This window comes from Vipera berus (genome assembly GCF_964194415.1).
Source record: "Vipera berus genome assembly, chromosome: 16".
Lineage (NCBI taxonomy): Eukaryota > Metazoa > Chordata > Lepidosauria > Squamata > Viperidae > Vipera > Vipera berus.
Window position 1 is genome coordinate 7,476,357 of NC_138219.1, and position 13,226 is coordinate 7,489,582.

Sequence of the window (13,226 nt, forward strand, 5' to 3'; positions counted from 1 at the left end):
TGGAACAGAAAGAGGTTTATTGGATCCAAGTGTTCTTACAACTATGTCAGATCTTCAGAAGGGGGGGGGGAGAAAGCTGAAAGGAATTTTCTTTTCCAACGACTCTGCTTACACATCGTTTTCGTAGTCAGCTGGGTTTTTCCTTTTCAATTTTTTATTGTAGTCGTTTGCCCAGGCATAAATCATGTACCCAATGACAAATTCTTAAAAACACAAGAGAGAAGGAAAGTTTATGGACCAAACAGTTTTTTTCACCCTTACGTAGGCACAGATTAGGCCAATCAAAACGATACCAAACTTGGAAGTTTTAACGCACATTAGAATGTATAGATTACAGTAATTGCCTCCGAAGCTAATAATAATAATAAAGTTGGAAGGGACCTTAGAGGTCATCTAGTCCAACCCCCTGCTCAGGCAGGAAACCCTACACCATTTCAGACAAATGGCTGTCCAGTCTCTTGCCTGTCCAGCCGTTGTTTCTGCATGCTTGCCTAGCCAGGTTAATTAATATTTTAACCACGTGTTTATTAATTTAATGGCTTCAGCACTTATCTCCTTGTTCTTTGTTTTTATCAAGTTGCCAGGGATAAGGACGGTTGCAAAGGCCGTTGATGAGAATTAAAAACAGGACAAATTCCGGTTTTTCTGTGGCTCCCGCGCGCCACCTAGCGCCTTCCTGAAATAAATACAGGTGCTCCACAATCGAGCCCAAAATTTATGTTGCTAAACGAGACGTGAGTTTCGCGCCATTTTATGACCTTTCTTGCAGCATTAAGCAAGTCATTGCAGGTGTTAAATTGGTCACACAGCTGTTAAATGAATCTGGCTTACTCACATTTACAACCCTTCCTTTAGCGACCGCTCAGTTACAACAGCACTGAAAAAAGGGGCTCAGGATGGTGTTTCACACTTACGACCATCATGCCATCTCTGTGGTCACGGGATCAAAATTTGGATGCTTGGCAACTGACTTGTGTTTATGACGATGGCAGCATCCCGGGCTCACGGGATCCCCTTTTGCAACCTTCTGGCAAGTAAAGTTCACGGGTAAACCAGATTCACTTCACAACCAGGTTGCTAATTGAACATCTGCAGCGATTGACTTAACAACTGTGGCAAGAAAAGTCGTAAAATGGGACTAAAACCTACTTGACAAGCGTCTTGCTTGCCAACAGACCTTTTGTGCTTAGTTGTGGCCCTGTCTTTGTGGCTTTGGTGTTCACATCTGGTCTACCTCGAAGGGCTGACAAGCTGCCCCCACTGTGTACACACCCCTTCCTGCACCTTGGAAAGGACTAGCTGATCCATGCCGTCCTTCCGAACGTTACAGTTACATGCGCCAAATAATTTTTCCCCCCTCTGAATGGGGCCTCCTGCACACCCTGCCCAATAACAGCAGCTGAGAAGCAATGGCAAGACAGGAATCTCCACCTGTTCATGTACCTCTCTTTCCTGTTTTGATTGATCAGTGGACTGGTTTCAGAAATCCAAGGGGCTAGTCCTCAAGAGTAAAAACCTTTAGAGCAGGGGTCCCCAAAGCCCGGTCCGTGGACCAGTACCGGGGCCACGGCATGACAGCAACCAGTCCGCACAAACAAGAAAAACCCCATCTGCGAGATGCAGGCAGCACGCAAAACCACGCGCCTTCCGGTCCGCGGAAAAACTTCTCTCCACTTCACCGGTCTCTGCTGCCCAAAAGGTTGAGGACCTCTGCTTTAGAGGAACCTATTTAAAAAAAAACAACCAAAGCTTTCCCTGCCCTCCTTACTTACGAGGCACCACCCGGAAGAACGAGGAGCTAAATCGCCTCCAGGTGTTTAAGATCTTGTGTGAAATGCTCGGGAACATTTTTTGTTCAAAGGGAGACAGGTAATAGGTGACGACATGCCTGGTTTTCATCAGGTTTCCAAACTCTTTCCCCATCTTGGCGGATTGCTCTGTGTATTAAAAAAAAAAAAAGAGGACACAACCAACGTGAGAAATAAAACTACGGAACAGGTTTGTGAAGAGAAGCATGCTGTCGCGAGGAGAGCCAGTTTGGAATGGTCAAAAGCGGGTGGGGTGGGGTGGGGTGGAAATCCCCTGAGACCACAAGTTCGAATCTGACCTTAGTTAATAAAACCCGTTTGGCTTGGCTTGGGACCAGTCTATAGGAAAAGGGAGAAGGCAAGGGCATAGTCCTTCTGAAAATGTTGCCCAGAAAAATATCACGGACTTGTCACCAGGAATCCAGACTGAGCCGAACCCACTCATACACAACCACGCACACCTTCCAGTCTAGAGAAAAGAAGGACCGGGGGGGGGGGGAATGAGAGTAGCTTTCCAGTATTTGAGGGGCTGCCCCAAAGAGGAGGGGGTCAACTTATTTATCCCTTTTATGATTTTTATTTCTCCGTTGTATGGGCTGTACACATTATTATCATCGTCCGTTACCCAGGCAGCCAGATGCTCTATCGAGTCCTTTCTAAGGACATGGGATCAGCAGATACTTGTATTGTATTGTATTGTATTACATTACATTACATTATACTATACACTATACTATACTATATCTTTGATTCACAGTCGAGTCCTTTCTAAGGACATGGGATCAGCAGATATTTATATTATATTATATTATATTATATTATATTATTATATTATATTATATTATATTATATTATATTATATTATATTATATTATATTATATTATATTATATTATATTATATTATATTATATTATATTATATTATATTATATTATATTATATTATTATATTATTATATTATATTATATTATTATATTATGCTATACACTATACTATACTATATCTTTGATTCACAGTCGAGTCCTTTCTAAGGACATGGGATCAGCAGATATTTATATTATATTATTATATTATATTTATTATATTATTATATTATATTATATTATATTATATTATATTATATTATACTATATTATATTATATTATTATATTATTATATTATGCTATACACTATACTATACTATATCTTTGATTCACAGTCGAGTCCTTTCTAAGGACATGGGATCAGCAGATATTTATACTATACTATACTATACTATACTATACTATACTATACTATACTATACTATACTATACTATACTATACTATACTATACTACACTACACTACACTACACTACACTACACTACACTATACTCTATACTACACTACATCTTTGATTCACAGTCTGGGACTGGAACAAACTTAACAGTTCCAAGTGCTAACCAAGAACCTAAGAGTTGTTTGAGTATATAGGCAGTCCCGAGTAAGGTGGTTTTTTTTGCAAAATCAAGAATATTCAGCTCTAATAAGTTCAAAATTTCCATGTATCTAGGCAGCCCTTTGGCTATTGCTCCAAGGGCTCCTATTACTGCTATTACACTGATTTCTTCCTCCACAATCACTCCGCCTTAATTTGGAAGTCAGGATAGTCCCTTATTTTTTCTAGCGGTTTCTTTTCAACTCGTGCATCAGCTGGTCTTGCAATATCAATGGGCCAGACTGAAGAGAAAGATTTATTATTATTCTTATTATTTTTATTAATAATAATAATTTTATTTTTGCAAGTGCACTGAGGGGTTCTGTACCAGAGAGAAATTCTTTGTGTCTACAGCCACACTATAAACTCCCAAGTATATAAGATTATCTCTGGTAGACTTTGGGCTCAGGCCGGCCTACCTCGCAGGGAGGGCCAAAAAAATAAATAAAGGACCGGGGCTCCTGCAAAGGAAGATGGACTCAAGACTGCAAAATGAAAATCAACCTTAAATTCCCGCCTGGCCGACACGCGAGACTCGTTCCGACAATCCCCACAAAGCTCCTGGCGAAGAAGTCACCCTTTTCTCCTCCAGCCTCGGCCACCTTCTCTTCCGCTTCCGGCCGACGGCGTCACTTCCGCTCTTAGGAACGCACGCGCGGGAAGTCGAACGCTTTCCCTCGGCGCCCACAGGAATCATGGCGGCGCCGAGGCGTCGCTTGTGCCTGGGGCGCATGCGCACCGGCGTGTTTTGCCGTCCAGCGTGGGAAGATGGCGGCGCTCAGGGCTCTGCGGCGGCTGCGGGCACCTTCAGGATGGTGGCTGCCCGGCAGGGCGCTGGGGGCCCCTCCTAGCAGGTAATCCTCGTCTTTTCCATCCGAGATGGAAGGAGAGAGTCCTATATCTGGCAGGAAATGGCTTCCCTTCGCGGAAGAGGATGCCTGGTTGAACCCCCGAGAGATACGCCAGGTTTCTAGTCCTCATGGAGTTCCCAATAGATCCTGGGAGGGGTTCTCTCCCAGGGTTTGCTAGAAGGGCGGTCAGAAAGGACGGGGAGGGCGCTCTTCACGTGTTCAGAAGCATAGGAGACTGTGGCATCACATTTACGGTTAGAGTAGTGCTAAATTTTGGAGAAATGTTGGGTGGGGGGGGAGCCCTCAATGCAAGTGAAGCCTCCCTCACCCGTTTTGGCATAATCCTGGCTGGATGCAAAGGGAGTTTTTGGCACGGGGAAGTGGGGGGCTGCCACCAAAACGGCCCCACTGCTTAAAAGCAAGGGACTTCAAACTTGGCAACTTTAAGACATCCCACCAGGCTCAAGGTTGACTCAGCCTTCCATCCTTCCAAGGTAGGTAAAATGAGGACCCAGATTGTTGGGGGCAATTAAGCTGACTTTGTAATAATGCCGCTTGGGGGGTGTGTGAAAGCCCTAATAAGCAGGCATATCCATAGAATGAAGGCTACTGCTAAGCTTGTAAGCCGCCCTGAGTCTTCGGAGAAGGGCGGGATATAAATGGAATTAAAATAAAATAAATAAATAAATTCTGGGAGCTCGACTCCACAAGTCTTAAAAGTTGCCAAGCTTGAAGACCCTCTGCTTAAAAGGGATCTCTTGGTGTCCGTGAGGAAGAGGATGAGCAACAGCTGCACAAAGAAGGGCGAAGCGTTGCAGCCGTTCTCCTTTCTTCCCTTCTTTCAGAGGAAAACAGTGGCAGCCAGATGCGGAGTTTATGAAGCATTTTGAAGGCGCCGTCATGTACCCCAGCAAAGTGACAGAAAAATGGCTCCCTCCGCCGTGGAATAGTGAGTATCTCCATTGCGGTTGTGTCACAATACCGGGCAACCGTTGAAACCTCACCGCTGCCAGTTCTTTGGCGGCTATGGGTCTTCATTCATGTCCCAACAAACCAGGATGTCATCCAGCTGGCTTTCCTACCTAGAAAGCCAGGATTAGAACTCACTGCCTCCTGGTGATTGGCCCAGAGTCACCCAGCTGGCTTTCATGCCTAAGGCAGGACTAGAACTCACCATCTCATCTCTAAGGAATCTGTGATCTCTCTGCTCTCCCAGACAGGGATCCTATAGTAGGGAGAATGGCCAATATTACTCTCAACTTTGGACCCCAACATCCTGCCGCTCACGGGGTCTTGCGCCTGGTGATGGTGTTGAATGGGGAGAACGTGAGGAAGTGTGACCCCCACATTGGCTTGCTTCACCGGGGGACGGAGAAACTCATAGAATATAAGACCTACCTCCAGGTAAGAAGTGGATAAAGGGGCACCCTATATATCTTCCATTTACGCCACTGGTGTGGTTTCTCAAAACCGCCTGAGCAATTATCACAGGAGGCTGCCGCTCCATTTTGGATATAGTTTAAAACCCAGAATCAGAAGGCACCTTTGAGATCATTTAGCCCAACCCCCTCTTCAGTGCAGGATCCACAATACACAGCAGGGAGATTCAAACCTGGTAGTTTAAAAGAAAAAGAAAAAAAATCCCAGAGTCCCTGATCAAGGAGGCAAAGCAGTGACAAAGAGCAACAGCCCTTCGAGGAAGGCCAGACCAAAAAAAGACTCCCAAGTTTGACCGGAACTCAATTTTACTACTTTTTTTTTGTAAAGAAGATTAACAATAAGTTTTCATTTTATTCAAAACATTGCAATACAAACTTCCCCCCAAACGGGAGAAAAATACAAAAACAAAACAAAAAGCTGAATAAGACTACGGGGGAGGGGGGGAGTACATAAAAAACAAAAAAATAAAAAATGCAGGTGAGTTTATGCACTGGAACTCGGTTTTATGGATTAGAGCTTTCGTCGCAGTCTTGAAAGCTTGACAAAATCCCGTTACTTTTTTTTTTTAAAAAAAAACAATTTTTCTGTCTCAGGCCCTGCCCTATTTTGACCGACTGGATTACGTCTCCATGATGTGCAACGAGCAGGCGTACTCTCTGGCCGTCGAGAAACTCTTGAATATCCAACCGCCCGTAAGAGCTCAATGGATACGAGGTGATTTAAATATTCTATTTAATATTCCCAGGGGGAGGGATCCCAAGCGGAGATCAGAAGACACTGTAAGCCTGAAAATTGCCGTAAACGCATTGCCGGTTGCCAAACTCCCGAATTTTTAATCCTGCAACCGAGAGGATGCTGTGAACGGTCGTAAGCCAGAGGAACATTTTTCCCCAATGTTTTTGCAAGTTTGAATGGATGGTCGTAAGATGAGTATTGCCTATATTTATTATGCCAAGCTTGCAGGGGGGTGTGCATATTAGCAGCAAAACCTAGTTTAAAGGTAGCTTCTTCAGAATCCCTTTCTTGGGTTCCGATCCTGCCTTATTTGGAGAAAGAATTTGATAGCCAATAAATAGCAGCAGCAAAATTCTTAGGCATTGCATAGCACAGTAACTAGTAATTTTGAAAAGAAAGCCCAACTAAATTGATTAAAATTGATAGTGCTAAGAGTTGTTTTTTTTTAAAGAGCCTAACCCTGGTTTTTGCATCCTAGTTCTCTTTGGGGAAATCACACGGCTGCTGAACCACATCATGGCCATCACCACCCACGCCTTGGACGTTGGGGCCATGACCCCCTTCTTCTGGATGTTTGAAGAGAGAGAAAAGGTAAATCTATCCAAGACACACACACACACACACACACACACACACACCCCTTTCAAATCTGCTGGGAGCAGTTCCTGAATCTACTTTACGGGCCTCTGTGAGATCCACTAGGCTGGACGTCTGGATCCGGCTTCCGTTAAGGTAGAAGCCAGGAACCGCCCAGCAAGGGAGAAGCAACATAACGTGCTATCCGCCAGCCCGCTAAACCTACATCTCTCGGCAGATGTTTGAATTCTACGAGCGGGTGTCCGGAGCACGCATGCACGCTGCTTACGTCCGGCCTGGAGGCGTCCATCAGGTAAGGAAGGAATCGTTGGAGGTGAAGGACGCAGGGCTGAGTTTGCAACCCGCAGCTTGCTGCCTTCGAAGCGTAACTTTGACGACGATGGTGGTGACGGTGGGGGCGATCAGGGTTTTTCCGACTTGGCGGCTTTCAAACGGACTGGGAGTTGAGGCCCACCGCTCTTCAAATGGCTGTCCATCAAGGAACCATCTAGGTTGCTTCTCTGACCGTTCAGGATATGCCGCTGGGATTGATGGACGACATTTACGAATTTGTGAAGAATTTTTCCGTCCGGGTTGACGAGGTGGAGGAGGTGAGGCTGCTTCGGTAGACGGGGGGGAGTTGGGGGATTTTGGTGGTGATGGAGCGGGAGGGGTGGGGCGAGGAGAAGACCCATTTAATTTTAGGGGACCCAGCACAGGATGTCGTGGGGTGCGGTGCCCTTTGAAGACGAAAATCTGGCTCCCTTTTCTGGCCAAGACTCCTCTAACAAGGATTGTCTATGCAGATGCTGACCAACAACCGGATCTGGAGGAACCGCACGATCGGTATTGGGGTGATCTCGGCTGAAGATGCCCACAATTGTGGCTTTAGGTAAGTTTGGGGCTTCCGTCCTTCCTCTTCCTCCTCGCAAATAACTTCAGATTCTCCGGGGCGACGTGCTCACTGTGGCCAAGAACGTGTCTGAAGTTCTAGCTTTGCAAGCAGACAGGCTGCAGGGATTCCCTTAAGCGTTGTGGACAGAAGGATCATAAAATGAGTGGGGGGGGAATCTCGATTAGCAACAGAAATTTTGAGCCCGACCGTAGTTATAAGTAGAGATGGGAAGGCCTGGGTGGGGGAAAAACTGGAAAAATTAGAAAAACGGGGTGGTTTTTTCTGTTGTTTATTTGTTTTGTTTTTCTCAAAGCCATTTGGAAAAAAACAACGGGGTTTCCCCCCCCCCATCTCTAGCGGTAAGCCAGGGACCGCCTGTACCGTAAGGCTTCCCTAACTGAATCCTGCAAGTCTAAAGCTGTCCCTTTTCTTCCGATCCGCTTTCTCCAACCATTATAAGAGCCTTGGTGGAGCAGTGGGCTAATGCCTCCTTAAGTAACACCAGCTGCCTGCAATTAGTGCAGGTTCGAGTCCCACCAGGCTCAAGGTTGACTCAGCCTCCCATCCTTCCCAGGTAGGTCAAATGAGGACCCAGATTGTTGGGGGCAATTAAGCTGACTTTGTAATAATGCCGCTTGGGGTGTGTGTGAAAGCCCTAATAAGCAGGCATATCCATAGAATGAAGGCTACTGCTAAGCTTGTAAGCCGCCCTGAGTCTTCGGAGAAGGGCGGGATATAAATGGAATTAAAATAAAAAAATATATAAATATACAGTTTGAGGGCTCAGCCGTCTCTTATCCTGTCTCTCTCTTCCCGTCGTCCTACACATTCCATCGCCACGTTTCCCCTCATCCCGCAATCTCCTCCCCAGGGCGAAAGGCTGTTGATTGGCTTCTTGTTTCCCCCCACCAGCGGTGTGATGCTTCGCGGGTCAGGGATCCAGTGGGATCTTCGCAAAACCCAGCCTTACGACGTCTACGACCAGGTGGAGTTCGACGTGCCCATCGGGTCCAACGGAGACTGTTACGACAGGTGTGGCTCCAGTTTGTTTTGGGGGGGCACAGCCCCTCCCTCTCCTATCCCAGAGTCTTCCGCCACATACAGCTAGTCCTCCACTTACCCCACAGTCCGTTGTCTTCTTTTAGAGAAGCGTTGAGGCCACTTGGAGGTATATCTGTGCAAATGCTAAGCACATTAATTTGTGCTTTAAATTGTAAGCCGCCCTGAGTCTTCGGAGAAGCGCGGGATAGAAATGGGATTTTAAAAAAAAATGGGTGTGGAGCCTTCTTGGAACGGCTGGAAAAACTGTGTTTTCTGCCCTGTCTCCCTTCACTGTTGAACACAATCCTTTCGGCAGTTCCGTGGAGACTCCACACCCATTTGCACCACTCGGGTGACCCTGAAGACAACAGGCAAACCTTCCAGTGGCCTCAACGGTTCCCTAAAAGGATGCAAATGACCAGCTGTCTGCAAGGAGTATAAATCCTCCTGTTCCCCACCATCCGGTCAGAGCTGAAGAAGCCTCTTGGATGAGAAGGATTTATACTCCTTGCAGACAGCTGGTCATTTGTCTTCTTTCAGAGCAGGGGCTCTTCCAACTTGGCCCTTTGATGACTTGCGGACTTCAACTCCCAGAATTCCTCACCCAGGCACCCTGGGAGTTGAAGTCCACAAGTCATCAAAGGGCCGAGTTGTAAGGCCTCTGTTTTAGAGAGTGGTTGAGGCCACTTGGAGGTTTATGAGTTTACGACGGTTGAACGCAGCCCTTTCGGCAGTTCCACGAAAACTCCCCACCCCTTTGCACCACTCAGGTGACTCTTGAGGACACAGATAAACCTCCAGGTGGCCTCAACGACCCTCTAAAAGAAGGCAAATGACCAGCAGTCTGCAAGGAGTATAAATCCTTCCTTTCTCCACCATCCAGTTGGAGCTAGAGAAGCTTCTGGGATGGGAAGCGAAACGTCTTCAAAGGGAAAAAAACGAGAGAGTCAGTTGCCTCCTAAGAAGAAGGCACCTTTGGGAGAACTGGGACCTGGAGGAGGGGGACTCTCCTTAGACTTTTCCGAAGTTCTTCCCGTCCCTGGCAGCCCCTCTGAAGCCCTCCCCCGTCTTCCCTGCTCCCCGCAGGTACCTCTGTCGCATAGAGGAGATGCGCCAGTCGCTGCGCATCATCTTGCAGGCCTTGAACAAGATGCCGGAAGGGGAGATCAAAGTGGATGACGCCAAAGTCTCGCCTCCGAAGAGAGCGGAGATGAAGGTACGGTTGAGTCTCTTCCCGACAAAAGACCTCCTTCCTCGCGTCGATGGTGAAAAGGACTGGAGAAGTTGCTCGGATGAGGAACGAAACGTCTCAAGTTTTAATAAACGTCATGGCCCGGTTGCCGTGATTTGACCTTTTTTTTTAGACACCTCTCTTGTTGGGCTTAACCATCATTAAGCCACGAAGGAGCAGGGCCTCCGGAGGTTACCTTAAACCTTCCTTTTTCCCTCTCGTTAGACGTCCATGGAGGCGCTCATCCACCACTTCAAACTGTACACCGAGGGCTATCAAGTGCCGCCCGGGGCCACATACACCGCCATTGAGGCTCCAAAGGTAAACACTGAATTTGTGTACAACGCTTTGGCAGAAGCTGCGTGAATCCTAAGCACGGACCCCCCCACCCAAAAAAAGTCTCGCCAATAAGGGGACACCCTCAACGCGAAGTTCCAGCCCTGTTTGGACTTGTTTGAGGATTTCAAATAGAATCACCTTTCGTTTCTAAGAGTTATCCGTTCTCTTACCGTGTGCAGATGCTCGATCCTATCAAACCCACTCTGGCAAGCCCCCAACCCCACCCACCCCATTTTACGTAGCTGCTGGTAACCTTTTCAGCTTGATTCTAGCTTTCTTTCCTTGTTGGAGGATTTCAAGGAAGTTAACATCTTTCGTCCCTCAACTTTGCTTCCTTCCGCTGTTAGGGTGAATTTGGGGTCTACTTGGTCTCTGACGGTAGCAGCCGACCCTATCGCTGTAAGATCAAAGCGCCCGGCTTTGCACACTTGGTAAGAGAGAAATATAGAAATATTCCAGTGTTTGAGGGGCTGCCACAAAGAAGTTTGGGGGGGGGGCTGTCAAACTATTCTCCAAATCACCAGAAGGCAGGACGAGAAACAATGGTTGGAAGCTGTCCAAAGAGAGAAGCAGCCTGGGATTAAGGAGAAATTTCCTAACAGTGAGGACAATTATCCGGTGGAACAGCTTGCCACCAGAAGGTGTAGACGCTTCATCACTGGAGGTTTTTAAGAAGAGGCTGGACAGTCACTTGTCTGAAATGGTATATAGGTTCTCCTGCTCGAGCAGGGGGCTGGACTAGAAGACCTCCAAGGTCCCTTCCCTTCCGATTCTGATTGATTGACTCTTTTTTTTTTAATCCCCATCCTGTTAAAACCTTCTGCCTTCCAGTTAGCCAGCGGGCTAATCTCTTATATCCTTTTCTCTGCAAAATGCTCGGAGGGTTGTTTTTTTTTTTTTGGCACACCTTCGATCTGTATTTGCGTCTGAAGCCTGCCAAGGTCCCTTCCACCTCTATTCTGATTGATTGGTTGATTGATAGTCTGCGCCCCCATGAGGTCAAGGTAGAGTGTCTGGAGGGAAATACAGGTAGCCGTCGACTTAGCGGCCACAATTAAACCCAACATTTCTGTTGCTAAGCGAGAGGGCTGAGTGCGCTTAGCCCCCATTTCTCGACCTTCCTTCCCACCGTTGTTAAGTGAGGCACACGGTCGGTAAGTGAATCCGGCTTCCCCCTTGATTTGGCTTAGTTGGAAGGTCGCAAAAGGGGCATCGCGTGACACCCCCCCCCCGGGAGACACTGCGACCGTCATAAACGTGAGCCGGTTGCCAGGCATCTGAATTTCGATCACAGCAATGCTGCAACGGTCATAAGGGTGAAAAACGGCCGTAAGTCGCTTTGTAACATCAGCCCATTGTAACATCAGTCACTAAATGGGACTGTTATAACTTGAGGTTTACCTGTGTGCATCAAAGGGGGCGGAAACGTTTTCAAAATCCAAAGCAACCGGATAATATTCAGAAGCAGCTCACCTTCCTAATTCACAGGAGTATAAGGGGGGGAGGATATTTTTATTATTTTTTCATTCCTTCTGGCCTTGGAGTAGCCGTCCCCCTGACCCCAAGGGTCCTTTTTTTTAAAAAAAAACACCATTCATTCCTCTAAAATTTTCTTCCTTTCTTTTTGCAGGCCGCTTTGGATAAAATGTCCAAGGGTCACATGCTTGCTGATGTGGTGGCCATCATCGGTGAGCCTCCGCGTTTCTTCTCCTCCTGTTTCTTGGGGGGAAAAGCAATTTAATTCAGCGAATTTGATCTGGTGCCGGCCAACTTCAGACAGGGCTGGGCCGCTCACAACAGATGAAAAAGAGTAAAATACAGTTACAGTTTCAGAGTGAGCAGCCCCCAAGTCAGCCTGACACTAACCATAATTTGCTTCGCCAAGGCAGAGGGAGCGACGGTGGGCTGCTTTCTTAAACCAGATTACAAAACCCTAGTGGAGTGTTTCTTGGGTACTTTAAGATGGGTGGACTTCAACTCCCAGAATCCTCCAGCCAGAGGGGTGGACTTCAACTCCCAGAATTCCCCAGCTAGAGGGGTGGACTTCAACTCCTAGAATCCCCCAGCCAGCTTGCTTTAAGAGGGGTGGACTTCAACTCCCAGCCAGCACGGAGTCATTAAGCCACACGGCAAAAGAAGCCACAGGTTGCAAAGGAAGCCACACTGTTGGCCCTCTTAATTTCTGTTCTCCCTCTCCGTCTGCCGTGCCAGCCAGGGATGATGGGGATCGGAACTCCAAAGCCTTAACCGCCTCCCAACTTTGGAGAGGTTGTGAAACGTAATGGATTCCTTGTCTTTCCTCCTTCAGGCACCCAGGATATCGTCTTTGGCGAAGTGGACAGATAGATCAGTGTCCGGCCTGGCGGGGGCGACGGGATAGGAACCCATCCCTCGCAGTGGATGCCATCTCTCCCCCGCCCCCCTCCCCTTCCAGGAATCTTCACTCAGCATCCTACTACTGTTTACTGTGTGATTGTTTTTGCTGTAATTTGGCTTTGGGACAGGAGGCAAGGTGAACCAAACGAATAAAACAGCCTCACAAATAATAAAAGGCCTCTGAAGAGCTTGTTCACATCGTCCAATTTCTGCTTCCCCCCCCCCCTCTATGTTTTCAGCCTTGGCTCATCCAGAGTCCCCTTGTCTCCATCCACACAGGTCCATTTCCAAATTTTACACTGAAAAAGAGTGACTTAGGACCGTTTTTCACACTTATGGCCATTTGCAGCATCCCGGTGGTCACACGATCGAAATTCAGACATCTGGCAACTGATTCGTGTTTATGACGGTTGTAGTGTCCCAGGGTCACGCGATCCCTGTTTTGCGACCTGACAGAAGAGTCCATAGGAAAGCC

At 47.2% G+C, this 13,226-nt stretch overlaps 2 protein-coding genes across 2 annotated transcripts; one reads left to right on the forward strand and one right to left on the reverse strand.

Annotated features, from left to right (window-relative positions):
- UQCRQ (ubiquinol-cytochrome c reductase complex III subunit VII) lies at positions 1-3,888 on the reverse strand. The gene is made up of 3 exons (XM_081340338.1): positions 3,772-3,888; positions 1,773-1,937; positions 1-203 (listed from the first exon to the last, which is right to left on the reverse strand). Exons 2-3 carry the CDS (start codon positions 1,921-1,923, stop codon positions 109-111), a joined length of 246 nt encoding a protein of 81 aa, XP_081196464.1. The 5' UTR covers positions 1,924-1,937; positions 3,772-3,888; the 3' UTR covers positions 1-108.
- A 130-nt stretch (positions 3,889-4,018) lies between these two features.
- Positions 4,019-12,938, forward strand: NDUFS2 (NADH:ubiquinone oxidoreductase core subunit S2). The gene is made up of 14 exons (XM_081340334.1): positions 4,019-4,121; positions 4,964-5,067; positions 5,335-5,522; positions 6,152-6,272; positions 6,772-6,884; positions 7,108-7,182; positions 7,403-7,480; positions 7,676-7,761; positions 8,677-8,796; positions 9,892-10,021; positions 10,262-10,357; positions 10,723-10,806; positions 12,006-12,063; positions 12,684-12,938. Exons 1-14 carry the CDS (start codon positions 4,036-4,038, stop codon positions 12,719-12,721), a joined length of 1,377 nt encoding a protein of 458 aa, XP_081196460.1. The 5' UTR covers positions 4,019-4,035; the 3' UTR covers positions 12,722-12,938.
- Positions 12,939-13,226: the final 288 nt, after the last annotated feature.

Coding starts and splice junctions, on each gene's coding strand:
- UQCRQ (XM_081340338.1), bottom strand. CDS start 1,923: ATGGGGAAAGAGTTTGGAAACCTGATGAAAACCAGGCATGTCGTCACC. Junction 204..1,772: donor GTTCTTCCGGGTGGTGCCTC/GTAAGTAAGGAG, acceptor TGTGTTTTTAAG/AATTTGTCATTGGGTACATG.
- NDUFS2 (XM_081340334.1), top strand. CDS start 4,036: ATGGCGGCGCTCAGGGCTCTGCGGCGGCTGCGGGCACCTTCAGGATGG. Junction 4,122..4,963: donor CTGGGGGCCCCTCCTAGCAG/GTAATCCTCGTC, acceptor CCCTTCTTTCAG/AGGAAAACAGTGGCAGCCAG. Junction 7,481..7,675: donor GGGTTGACGAGGTGGAGGAG/GTGAGGCTGCTT, acceptor TTGTCTATGCAG/ATGCTGACCAACAACCGGAT.